Source organism: Zalophus californianus, chromosome 1, assembly GCF_009762305.2.
Source record: "Zalophus californianus isolate mZalCal1 chromosome 1, mZalCal1.pri.v2, whole genome shotgun sequence".
NCBI classification, from domain to species: domain Eukaryota; kingdom Metazoa; phylum Chordata; class Mammalia; order Carnivora; family Otariidae; genus Zalophus; species Zalophus californianus.
The window spans coordinates 87,016,537-87,030,581 of NC_045595.1; the positions used below are offsets into that span (position 1 = coordinate 87,016,537).

The following is a 14,045-nucleotide window of genomic DNA, read 5'->3' on the forward strand; positions in this document are numbered from 1 at the left end:
ACACTCCACACACTCAACTTTGCATTTATCCCCTAACCTACTGTATGCTTTTAATTAAATTTAGCAAGCATTTACTTGCTTTGCATTGTATTTGGAGAACCCAAAAGTAGACTAAAACATGATCCCTTCCCTCAAAACTTACACTAAAGATGGATCAACCAAACATGAACAAAGAAAGAAACAATACAGATAATAAAATACACACACGAGCTATTAAAAACTAGTGGTGTAGGCTGAATGTTTGGGGAAAATGGGAACATGGAAGGTAGATGCAGCCACAGTAGTCAGGGGACAGGCCAGGCGGTCTTGAAGTCTAGCTGTGATTTTAAGATGTCTATAAGACAAGGGCTATTCAGGCTTGGGACAGAGGAAGAAACAGTGTGGGTACCATGGAGTTTGGTCAGCTCCAGAGGGATTGGGAATTTGAGAGCTCTCTAGACACTCTGGTTCTGCAGAGTTGCAAGAAGGAACCATTCTAGAGGCCCCAATCCTGAATTTTCCAGTGGGTCTAGTATCTAAGCATATTCAAAGGTTGTCAAGTGCATGTTGGTCCAGATTCTTTTGCCTGTGAACTATCAAACTAGCTCAAGCACAAAATGGGATTTATTGACTAAAATACCTAAGGATGAGCCAAGGACATGTCAGGCTGATCAAAGTGTTCAGTTGATGTCATCACAAACATGTCTCTCTTGATCTTGCGGTTCTCCTTCATGGTGGCAAGATGACCCCAGCAGCTCTAGGCTTATATTCTACCAGTTTAGCATCTTTGCAGCAAGAGAGTTTCTTCCTCCCAGTAGATCTAGCAAAAGCCCATCTACTGGCTGATGCTTATTGGTGTTGATGGTCTAGGTCAGGTGCTCATCCTTGGATCAATCAGTGATTAGAACAGTGCTGGCTTAAGTCAGGTGTTCTTTCCTGGAATAAGGGCAAGATAATGATTACAGCAACTACATGGATTGAAAGTAGGGAACATAGCTTCTCAGAAGCAGTTGTGAATGTTGGGACACCAAATAGATGTCTACTGCAAGATGCCATATATATGTGATCTCATATAAACATCTCAACAACACAATGCTACAACCATTATTGATCACAACTTACAGATAAGGTCACTGAAGTACAGACTTTTTTCTCTTTGCGAATGTACCCCTGTACTCTCTATAGAGAGCTTGTTTAGGCCCTTTAGGATGGCCTAACCCAGTGGTTCTCAGTCTTGGCTGAACATCAGAATCACCTGGGGTGCTTTAAAAATCTCAGCGCTCTGGCCACACCCCTGACCAATTGAGTCAGAAATTCTGGGAATGGGACCAGGCATCAAAATTTTTTTAGTGGTTATCTAGTGTGTAGCCATGGCTGAAAACCACCAGCCCAGAGGTTGTTTTCTTTTCAGAAAGTTGTAATGAGAACGAAGAGCAGAGCCACGTTCTGTTTTGTCAGCAGCAGCACCAATAATGAGGCACAGATTCAAGGAGATAAACTACTGCAGGAAAGCAAACTACCACTCCAGTAGAAATCAGGCAGTGAGAATATAGATGGAGATATAACTAATTGGGGAGTTTTATGATATAAAGGGCATCTATAGTTCAATGTCATTTATTCCTATGTGGATATAACAAGCCTTCTGAAGTTTTAGCAGATGGAAATCTTAGAAACATAAGCAAGACATTCTTCTTTCTGGGGATGTTTATTAAAAAATAAATTTGGTCTGTAAGAAGGTTTTGGATGAGATGGTTGAAGGGTAATTAATAATACTTGAAAAATGAAAATTTCTGATGCCTGGGGCCTCTGTTATAGGAACCTTCTGGATGTACTCATGTGTTTTCTGCTCATGTTCTGGTAAGAAGGATGACTGCCTCGTCTGAGAGGTCCAGACCTTGGAGGGATGGACCTGCTTGTTTTCTGTCTTCATCAGAGCCTGTCTTCAGCAGAAGAACCAGGTTCTGATTCACAAAAGGAAGGCTTTTTATTGCTGAAGTTCAACCCTCTTGTGCATATTAGGGAACCAAGTCTCAGAAAGGAGATCACAATTTGAATTATGAATTCCAATGATGAATTTTTTCCCAACCCTTGATCAAACTTGTAGAAGTTGTTAGAATATATCAAGTGTTTTTATATGCTTTTGTTGATATTTTTCATAAAACAAAGTTTTATTTGTTTAAAGTTCTTTCTTACTCCATTCTTTATAACTTATTCCAAAATATCATGTTCATTTATTCTTTCCAGTAAATATTTACTATGCATCTAGTGTGTGCCAGGCACTGGAGTAGGTGCCATAAATCATTATTGTATGATGGTGTCTACAGTGACATTTTAGAAACCAACAAGTTCTGACCCTTACTATACTTTGGAGTTTAGTATTTGGTGCTTTTTATATTTTATCTTTTCATACAACTATTCCAGCTCCCTAAGTAGGCTATATATTCTTGGAGGGACTATTTAATGGCTTTTACTCTTTGTGTCCAAGAGCCTATTAACAGTTCCATTAATTATCAATAAATGGCAGTATTGGATGACTGGGCAAGTGACAGCTGGTAGATTTGTTAATTAAGCTGCAGCCCATGTTTCTTAGGTGCCTTATTTGTCTTGGTTTTAGAAGACAGTGGCATCAACATTTCTGCCTTCAGTCCTAATCTAATTTGCTCTGATGAAGATGTCCTCAGAATGGGATACCAGTCCTTCCCCAAATAAGAAAAAGCTGAGAAACTGTTTCCTTGTACTGATGCTCTGCACCACCAAGCTATGGGCTCCTCTGTATCTTAGGTCTTTGATCTCTCTTCTTACCCTTTGGGCATAAGGTAACCCCTTGGTTTGGAAAGTGGAGTGAGGGGCTGTCTAGTCAAAGTGCCGCTGATGCAAATATCAGCGCTTCCACAGTATCCCCAGGGAATCTCCTTGCCTCCTCTTCCTTCAAGAACCATCATCAGCTCATAATTGCCAACAGAATAGAGTCACTCCTAAAATGCTCCTTGCAGCCTTTAGAGCCCTCTGCCATCTCGTCATCCCAACCCTTGCCTTTTTCTTTAGCTGTGTCTGCCGCCCCTCCTCATTCCACATCCTGCCCCACAGCCAAAGCAGAAGCCGGCAGCCTCTAGGACACACCGGCCGCTTGCTGCCATCCTGCCATCCTCGAGATTTGCTGTCCCAGCACCATGGACACCAGAGCCATCTCCGCCCATTATCTCTGCCTTTTGATATTCTAGGCATCCATCAAGTCTAATCCAAATGCCACCTCTTCCTTGAAGATTTCCTTAATTCTGCTGTTTCCCTGCACTCTGTTCAGGCCCTTGTTGGAGAGGACACATCATTTTGGCTTATTTTAGAAGTGTTTGCCTCAGTGTTTGGCTTCAGACCTTCCTTCTCTCCTTTCTTTCTGAGCACTCTCTCTGTGCTGAGCACTGGGGATGTAAAGATGCAGCAAACATGCTGTGGTCCCCACTCCAAAGAAGTTTACAGTCTGGAGGGGGAGGCACACATGTGAGCAAGCAGCATGAAAACTTCAGGAGAGTGAAGATTTTTGTCTCTTTTATCCCCTACTGAATCCAAACTGCCTACAACAGTCCAGAGAACATAGTTATTCTCAAGAAGTGTTTGTCGAGGGGGCGGAGCAAGATGGCGGAGGAGTGGGAGACCTAGATTTCGTCTGGTCTCAGGAATTCAGCTGAATAGGGATCAAATCATTCTGAACACCTATGAACTCAACAGGAGATCGAAGATAAGAAGAGTAACAACACTCTGAACAGAAAAGCGACCACTTTCTGGAAGGTAGGACGTGAGGAGAAGTGAATCCAAGGCGATATTCGGGAGGAGAGACAGTGGGGGAGGGGGCCTCAGTTGGCCTCTTCTGGCAAGTGATAGAGCCGCGGAGCACAAAATTGGAACTTTTAGAAGTCGGCTCCGCGGAGGGACGTCGCTCCAGTGGCTAAGCGGGGGGTGGAACCCTCGCGGGGACAGTGTGGTCTCAGGACCCTCGGGGTCACAGAAAGACCGGGGGTGCCTGAGTGTGGCAGAGCTCCCAGGTATCGGAGCGGGGAAGCCGGCTGCAGAGACAGAGCTGAGGCGCGGGCTCTCAGCTCGGGGTTGCCATAAACTGTGATCTGCGGCCCAGTCAGGCCACTGCTCCTGCAGCAGGGACCCAACAAGCGGCAGAGCCGGGGAGACTCCCCTTCCTCCCCCAGGAGGAGTGGTGCAGGAGTGCACAGCAGGGATCTGCTGGGTTTGGAGACTCCACACCGAGTCAGGTGCCAGAGATAGAAACGCTCGGTCAAAGGCTGGGTGAGAACGGAGTGCGGCCAGAGACCGGGGAGACGGGAGTGACTGACTGCTTTTCTCTGGGGGCGCACTGAGGAGCGGGGCCCCGAGTTCTCGGCTCCTCCGGGTAGAGATTGGGGGCCCGCCATTTTCACTCTGGTCCTCCAAAGCTGTACAGAAAGCTTTCAGGGAACAAAAGCTCCGAGAGCAAACCGGAGCAGATTACTTAGCTGGACCAGCAAGGGCGGGGCAATTCTGCCTCCAGCAAAAACATTTGGGAACCACGGCAACAGGCCCCTCCCCCAGAAGATTAGCACGAACAACCAGCCAAGACCAAGTTTACCGATCAATGAGAATGGGAGAACTCCAGCGCTAAGGGAATACTGCACATAGAATTCATGGCTTTTTTACCATGATTCTTTAGTCTTTCAAAGTTAATTTTAACTGTTTTTTTTTTAATTTTTCATTTTCCCTTTTTCAACCAACATCTTATCAATCCCTTTTTTAAAAAACACTTTTATTTTTCATTTTTAGAGTCATATTCTATCCTTTCATAGTACTTACCCTTATTTTTGGCATATATATATAAGTTGTTCTCTTTAAAATTTTGAGTTACAGTTTCTTCTAACAGATCAAAATATACCCTAAATCTCTAGTGTATGGCTTTGTTCTAGTCTCCTGCCTGATCACATTCTCTCCCCTTTTTTTTTAGTTTTTTTTTAATCCTCTTCTTTCTTTTTTCAAACACCTTATCAATTCCTTTTTTAAAATTTTTTGTAATTTTCATCTTTACAGTCATATTCCATCCCTTCATCGTATCAACACTTATTTTGTACATATATGTCTTTCTTTCTTTAAAATTTTGGGAGGCACTTACTTCTAACAGACCAAAAGACACCCCAAATCTAGTGTGTGGCACAGATCTATGCACCAGCCTGATCATATTTGATCATACTCTGTTTTTTTGTTTTGTTCTTTTTTTTTGTTTTTATCTTGTTCTTTTTCTTTTCTTTTCTCTTTCTTTTTTCTTTCTTTCCCTTTCTTTTCCCCTGGTTTCAGGTCTTTTCTGATTTGTTTAGAGTATATTTTCTGGGGACACTGTTAAACTGATAGCATTTTTTTCTCTCATTCATCTATTCTCCTCTGGACAAAATGACAAGACAAAAAAAATCACCTCAACAAAAAGAACAAGAGGTAGTACCGACTGCCAGGGACCTACTCAATATGGACATTAGTACGATGTCAGACCTAGAGTTCAGAATCATGATTTTAAAGATACTAGCTGGGCTTGAAAAAAGCATGGAAGTTATTAGAGAAACCCTTTCTGGAGAAATAAAAGAACTAAAATCTAACCAAGTCGAAATCAAAAAGGCTATTAATGAGGTACAATAAAAATGGGGGTACTAACTGCTAGGATAAATGAGGCAGAAGAGAGAATTAGTGATAGAGAAGACCAAATGATGGAAAATAAAGAAGCTGAGAAAAAAAGAGATAAACAACTACTGGATCATGAGGGCAGAATTCGAGAGATAAGCAATACCATAAGACGAAACAACATTAGAATAATTGGGATCCCACTTTTCCATGCCGATAGCACTCTCGCAAACATGGTGAATGTTCCTAAAACCCGCCGGACTTTCTGCAAGAAGTGTGGCAAGCACCAGCCCCACAAAGTGACACAGTACAAGAAGGGCAAAGATTCTCTTTATGCCCAGGGAAAGCGGCGTTATGACAGGAAGCAGAGTGGCTATGGCGGGCAGACTAAGCCGATTTTCCGGAAAAAGGCTAAAACTACAAAGAAGATTGTGCTGAGGCTTGAATGTGTTGAGCCCAATTGCAGATCTAAGAGAATGCTGGCTATTAAGAGATGCAAGCATTTTGAACTGGGAGGAGATAAGAAGAGAAAGGGCCAAGTGATCCAGTTCTAAGCTTCATATTTTGTTAATATTATGAAGACAATAAAATCATGAGGTTATGTTCACTTCAAAAAAAAAAAAAAAAAAAAGAATAATTGGGATCCCAGAAGAAGAAGAAAGAGATAGAGGGGCAGAAGGTATATTGGAGCAAATTATAGCAGAGAACTTCCTAATGTGGGGAAGGAAACAGGCATCAAAATCCAAGAGGCACAGAGAACCCCTCTCAAAATCAATAAAAATAGGTCAACACCCCGACATCTAATAGTAAAACTTACGAGTCTCAGAGACAAAGAGAAAATCTTGAAGGCAGCTCGGGAGAAGAGATATGTAACCGACAATGGTAGAAATATTAGATTGGCAACAGACCTATCCACAGAGACCTGGCAGGCCAGAAAGGACTGGCATGATATCTTCAGAGCACTAAATGAGAAAAATATGCAGCCAAGAATACTATATCCAGCTAGGCTGTCATTGAAAACAGGAGAGATAAAAAGCTTCCAGGACAAACAAAAACTAAAGGAATTTGCAAACACGAAACCAGCCCTACAAGAAATATTGAAAGGGGTCCTCTAAGCAAAGAGACAGCCTAAAAGCAGCATAGACCAGAAAGGAACACAGACGATATACAGTAACAGTCACCTTACAGGCAAATCAATGGCACTAAGGTCATATCTTTCAGTAGTTACCCTGAATATAAATGGGCTAAATGCCCCAATCAAAAGACACAGGCTATCAGATTGGATTAAAAAACAAGACCCATCGATATGCTGTCTGCAAGAGACTCATTTTAGACCGAAACAGACCCCCACATTGAAAGTGAGGGGGTGGAAAACCATTTACCATGCTAATGGACACCAAAAGAAAGCTGGGGTGGCAATCCTTATATCAGACAAATTAGATTTTAAGCCAAAGACTGTAATAAGAAATGAGGAAGGACACTATATCCTACCTAAAGGGTCTATCCAACAAGAAGATCTAACAATTGTAAATATCTATGCCCCTAACATGGGAGCAGCCAATTATATAAGCCAATTAATAACAAAAGCAAAGAAACACATTGACAACAATACAATAATAGTGGGGGACTTTAACACCCCCCTCACTGAAATGGACAGATCATCTAAGCAAAAGATCAACAAGGAAATAAAGATTTTGAATGACACACTGGACCAAATGGACTTCACAGACATATTCAGAACATTCCATCCCAAAGCAACAGAATACACATTCTTCTCTAGTGCCCATGGAACATTCTCCAGAATTGATCACATCCTAGCTCACAAATCAGGTCTCAAGCGGTACCAAAAGATTGGGAGTATTCCCTGCATATTTTCAGACCACAATGCTTTGAAGCTAGAACTCAATCACAAGAGGAAAGTCGGAAAGAACTCAAATACATGGAGGCTAAAGAGCATCCTACTAAAGAATGAATGGGTCAACCAGGAAATTAAAGAAGAATTAAAAAAATGCATGGAAACCAATGAAAATGAAAACACAACTGTTCAAAATCTTTGGGATACGGCGAAGGCAGTCCTGAGAGGAAAGTATATAGCAATACAAGCCTTTCTTAAGAAACAAGAAAGGTCTCAAATACACAACCTAACCCTACACTGAAAGGAATGGCAGTAAGAAGAGAAAGAAAGCCTAAATCCAGCAGGAGAAGAGAAATCATAAAGATCAGAGCAGAAATCAATGAATTAGAAACCAAAAGAACAGTAGAACAGATCAAGGAAACTAGGAGCTGGTTCTTTGAAAGAATTAACAAGATTGATAAACCCCTGGCCAGACTTATCAAAAAGAAAAGAGAAATGACCCAAATCAACAAAATCATGAATGAAAGAGGAGAGATCACAACCAACGCCAAAGAAATACAAACAGTTCTAAGAACATATTATGAGCAACTCTATGCCAGCAAATTAGATAACCTGGAAGAAATGGGTGCATTCCTAGAGATGTATCAACTACCAAAATTGAACCAGGAAGAAAAGAAAACCTGAACAGACCTATAACCACTAAGGAAATGGAAGCAGTCAACAAAAATCTCCCAACAAACAAAAGCCCAGGGCCAGATGGCTTCCCAGGGGAATTCTACCAAACATTTAAAGAATTAATGCCCATTCTCCTGAAACTGTTCCAAAAAAATAGAAATGGAAGGAAAACTTCCAAACTCATTTTATGAGGTCACCATTACCTTGATCCCCAAACCAGAGAAAGACCCCCATCAAAAAGGAAAATTACAGACCAATATCCTTAATGAAGATGGATGCAAAATTTCTCACCAAAATACTAGCCAATAGGATCCAACAGTTTATTAAAAGGATTATTCACCATGACCAAGTGGGATTTATCCCTGGGCTGCAAGGTTGGTTCAACATCCGCAAATCAATCAACGTGATACAAGACATTAACAAAAGAAAGAACAAGAATCATATGATCCTCTCGATAGATGCAGAAAAAGCATTTGACAAAGTACAGCATCCTTTCTTGATCAAAACTCTTCAGTATAGGGATAGAGGGTACCTACCTCAATATCATAAAAGCCATGTATGAAAAACCTACAGCGAATATCATTCTCAATGGGGAAAAACTGAGAGCTTTCCCCCTAAGGTCAGGAACGCGGCAGGGATGTCCTCCATCACCATTGCTATTCAACATAGTATTAGAAGTCCTAGCCACAGCAATCAGACAACAAAAAGAAATCAAAGGCATCCAAATCAGCAAAGAAGAAGTCAAACTCTCACTCTTTGCAGATGATATGATACTTTATGTGGAAAACCCAAAAGACTCCACCCCAAAACTGCTAGAACTCATACAGGAATTCAGTAATGTGGCAGGATATAAAATCAACGGAAAGAAATCAGTGGCATTCCTATCCACCAACAACAAGACGGAAGAGAGAGAAATTAAGGAGTCGATCCCATTTACAATTGCACCGAAAACCATAAGATACCTAGGAACAAATCTAACCAAAGAGGCAAAGGATATGTACTCAGAAAACTATAAAATACTCATGAAAGAAATTGAGGAAGACACAAAGAAATGGAAAAATGTTCCATGCTCACGGATTTGAAGAACAAACATTGTGAAGATGTCAGTGCTAAGTAGAGCAATCTACACATTCAATGTAATCCCCATCAAAATACCCTCCATTTTTTTCAAATAAATGGAACAAATAATCCTAAAATTTGTATGGAACCAGAAAAGACCCCTAATAGCCAGAGGAATGTTTAAAAAGAAAGGCAAAGCTGGCGGCATCACAATTCTGGACTTCCAGCTCTATTACAAAGCTGTCATCATCAAGCCAGTATGATATTGGCACAAAAACAGATTCATAGATCAATGGAACAGAATAGAGAACCCAGAAATGGACCCTCAACTCTATGGTCAACTAATCTTCGACAAAGCAGGAAAGAATGTCCAATGGAAAAAAGACAGTCTCTTCCACAAATGGTGTTGGGAAAATTGGACAGCCACATGCAGAAGAATGAAACTGGACCATTTCCTTACACCGCACACAAAAGAGACTCTAAATGTTTGAAAGACCTAAATGTGAGACAGGAGTCCATCAAAATCCTAAAGGAGACCACAGGCAGCAACCTCTTCGACTTTAGACGCAGAAACTTCTTCCTAGAAACATCGCCAAAGGCAAGGGAAGCAAGGGCAAAAATGAAGTGTTGGGATTTCATCAAGATAAAAAGCTTTTGCACAGCAAAAGAAACAGTCCACAATACCAAAAGACAACCGACAGAATGGGAGAAGATATTTGCAAATGACATATCAGATAAAGGGCTAGTATCCAAAATCTATAAAGAACTTATCAAATTCAACACCCAAAGAACAAATAATCCAATCAAGAAATGGGCAGAAGAAATGAACAGACATTTTTCCAAAGAAGACATCCAAATGGCCAACAGACACATGAAAAAGTGCTCAACATCGCTCGGCATCAGGGAAATCCAAATCAAAACCTCAATGAGATATGACCTCACACCTGTCAGAATGGCTAAAATTAACAAGTCAGGAAACGACAGATGTTGGCAGGGATGCAGAGAAAGGGGAACCCTCCTATTCTGTTGTTGGGAATGCAAGCTGGTGCAACCCCTCTGGAAAACATTGTGGAGGTTCCTCAAACAGTTGAAAATAGAGCTACCATACGATCCAGCAATTGCACTACTGGGTATTTACCATAAAGATATACAAATGTAGGGATCTGAAGGGGTACGTGCACCCCAATGTTTATAGCAGCAATGTCCACAATAGCCAAACTGTGGAAAGAGCCAAGATGTCCATCGACAGATGAATGGATAAAGAAGAAGTGGTATATATATATATACAATGGAATATTATGCAGCCATCAAAAGGAATGAGATCTTGCTATTTGCAACGACGTGGATGGAACTGGAGGGTCTTATGCTGAGTGAAATAAGTCAATCAGAGAAAGATATGTATCATATGACCTCACTGATATGAGGAATTCTTAATCTCAGGAAACAAACTGAGGGTTGCTGGAGTGGTGGGGGGGTGGGAGGGATGGGGTGTCTTGGTGATAGACATTTTGGAGGGTATATGCTATGGTGAGCACTGTGAATTGTGCAAGACTGTTGAATCACAGACCTGTACCTCTGAAACAAATAATGCAATATATGTTAAGGAAAAAAAAAGATAGCAGGGGGGGAAGAATGAAGGGGAGTAATTGGAGGTGGAGACAAACCCCAGAGAGAACCAGAGAGACAATGGACTCTGAAAAACAAACTGAAGGTTCTAGAAGGGAGGGAGTTGGGGGGGTGGGTTAGCCTGGTAATGGGTATTAAAGAGGGCACGTTCTGCATGGAGCACTGGGTGTTATGCACAAACAATGAATCATGGAACATTACATCAAAAACTAATGATATGGTGATTAACATAACAAAAAGTTTAAAGAAAAAAAAGAAGTGTTTGTCAAGTGAAATAATCAGACGTGTGTGTGGATGTAGATGCACACATGTGTACATGTGTGTACGTATGCATGTATGTGTATATATAAATATACAGATAGGATAAAATAAAGTCCAATGAGACTGCAGAGGAAGGAAGACTTTAATGAGTTTCTAAGTCATGAGTTGGACTTTGCCTGGCAAAAATTCTACACTTGCTTTGGCAAGGACTGGTTCTTAACCTTCATTTTCCTATGTTTCCTAGCCTGAGCTTCATGCATCATGGTAACTCAGTAATGTTGATGGCACTGACCTGAAGCTGTTTCTAGCTAATCTGGAACTCTGGACCCTCGCTTCTCACCTGTTTTGCCTGACCTATTTAAAAGGACATACTGGTCCTAGTATGATGCCAAATCTCTTCCCTCCCGTAAAATCTGCTTCCCTGATGAGCTGACCCTGGGGATTTGGAAGGCCTTTGCTTTTTATTAAAGTGGAACTAGGACTGTCCACACAGTATGACCTCTGCTGCGATGGCAGGCTCCAAAGGACTTGTCTAGAATGGTCCAACATAGCTTTGCTACACAGTTGCTCAGACTGGTGGAATTTGCTTCCCACTCACAGGACATTACTTTAGCAATCTCAGGATACTCCAAGCATGGCCTTCTGCTTCTAGAAAAGCCTGGAATTGCTGCTGTGTGAGGTATGTTGAGTAGAAATGGCTGGACTGATGGAGCTTCTAGCACCGTCTAAGTAATTAATTCAACAACTATTTCTTGAGCACTCACTATAGAGCAGACACTGACCTAGGCAAATGGACATTCAATAGTGAGGGAAGAAAGGCCAAATCCTGCTTTCAACAAACTTACAGGTATTTGTGGTGTGTGTGTGTGTGTGTGTGTGTGTGTGTGTGTGTGTGTGTGTGTGTGTAGAAGTAGGGGATTAGGAAAAGTAGGCCAGTAACTACAGAACAAGACAAAATGTGACCATTGCAAAGCAAGAGGATGGTCTCGGAAGTCTGAGCAGCTAGTATGGGGGTCTGAGTGTGTTGATGGATTTGGAGGTGTAGTTAAGAGGGGACATCCTCTCTGTGGAGTGGTGCCATGGGAAAAACAAGAGAAGCATGAAAACCAAGGGCAGCAGAGCCATGTGTCCCCCATGAGGTGGGCATCCAGCACAGGAAAATAAGGGTAATTATCTGGCCTCTCTGTCCCTTCTGAGAGGGAAACCCGTGTGCCTCCCTGATGTTCCCAGAAATGACCAGAGCACTAGGGAGGCTGAGACCTAGGCTGTAAGCCTCAGCTCTTCCATGGACCAGCTGTGTGACATTGGCCATGCTCTACAACCTCACTGGGCCTCTGATCCTCAGCTGGTAGTGAGTGGGGGCCCACGGGCAGTTGTAGCCTGCTGGAGGCTGTGGCTCCTAAATTGCATCCTTCTCCCCCTGCTGGAGCTCCATATCCTGGTGGGAGCCTGTTCTTGGCCTGCTTGCGGTGCACGTACCCTAAGTTAGGGATGAATAACCAAGGACGGTGGAGAGAGGGGAAACAGGGTAGGGCACAGAAGGTGAGATGGCCTGAGTTTACTTTCTTACCATCATTCAGTCTGTCTTGCTCCTTTAGCTGCAAAGGGAGAGAAAGAGAGAAATGAAGCTTGGTGGTTGCAGAATGCTGTTTGAATTGTGTTTAATTTAAGATTTAGCAGTATAAACCTCCAATAAACTATTTACATACTTATTTTCAATCCAGTGGGCTCAAGACTGACACCAGTGCCGTCGATGTAACTTACTGCATAATTGCTGTTTTCTTTCAGTGTCTAAACCTGTCAGGAGGTTGGAAGCTTGCACTGCGCCTGTGTATTTCACTAAATTAAGCTTCTTTGTTTCCTTGCTTCACCAAATCACGTTTAGACCTCATGCCTTCTGTTTTAAAACAGACCGCCTCATAGAAAGTAGTTTGCCATTCAGAATGGGGGAGATTTGTGGAATGTAATTAGAAGGGAGATAATTATTCATTATTCCATTATCACTCTCCTATTTTGTCTCCTGGCAATGGTGAAGGAGTTCCGTTCTCCATCTCTCCATGGCCGGCCGACATGCGCGGAACATCCCTATGGGAAATAGCGAGGCCACCTCATTGCCGTCCGGTACTGCGTGTGGGACCTTCTCTTTAGATGTGTGGTTTAGCTACCAATGCGTCCTGAGGTGGGCTTGGGTATTCCCCCCTCAGAGACTGTGCTAGCTCGAATTCCCGATCAGCCTCAGAGTTTGAGCATTTGAAAGTGGGAGAAGGTACAAGTTGGTTCACGTGGCAGCTTTTTGAACTTCGAGTTCCTTTGTGCCCTAAGTCCGGTTTGGGGTAGAAATCCTCCAGCATGGCCGACTGACTTCGCCAAGGTATCACTTGCTCCTGCCGCTCTCGGCTTCAGGACTTGCCATCATAACATCACGGGATCGGAGATACTTAGAGTTAAGACGATCCATGGAGGTGTGAGTCAACCCTCTCCTAGGTGCTGGGATCCCCACTCGGATGTCTTGCGACTTCTTTAGCTTCATCTTTCCTTCCTTTTTCTCTGCTAGTTTGGACAGGTTGGCCATTTATTAGTGGCTGCTGGCTTCCTCTGCCGAATCCAATCAGGAGAGACTGGGGAGTTGAGCCATGGAAGAACCAAGAACCATTGATAATAAATAATTAATAAAGGGTAGCTGCTCAGGAATAAGCACAGGGCCTGGGGTTCCCCACAGGTGTGTGGGGAAGAACTGGGGCTGGGAGGGGGGTTGGGAGTGGAGGGCCTGGGTTACAGCACTGCAGTTTTTCTGCTCTGAGAGGCTGCTCTTTTCTGCCCCCCCCCCCATGCGGAGGGACACCAGGTTTCACCCTTCTTCAGGAACACATTACTAGCCAAGGGAATGAGAAATGAGCTTACCCATGCCAATTAGTTTTCCCTCAAGAGCGCAAGCAGTGTGAAAGGT

At 42.6% G+C, this 14,045-nt stretch overlaps 2 protein-coding genes across 2 annotated transcripts in view; both read left to right on the plus strand.

Moving 5' to 3' along the window:
- Window positions 1–14,045, plus strand: part of COL6A5 (collagen type VI alpha 5 chain) — a 157,919-nt gene that overhangs the window by 15,164 nt on the left and 128,710 nt on the right.
- Window positions 5,841–6,176, plus strand: LOC113918943 (60S ribosomal protein L36a). Its single transcript, XM_035726144.1, has one exon. It carries the CDS (start codon window positions 5,856–5,858, stop codon window positions 6,174–6,176), a length of 321 nt encoding a protein of 106 aa, XP_035582037.1. The 5' UTR covers window positions 5,841–5,855.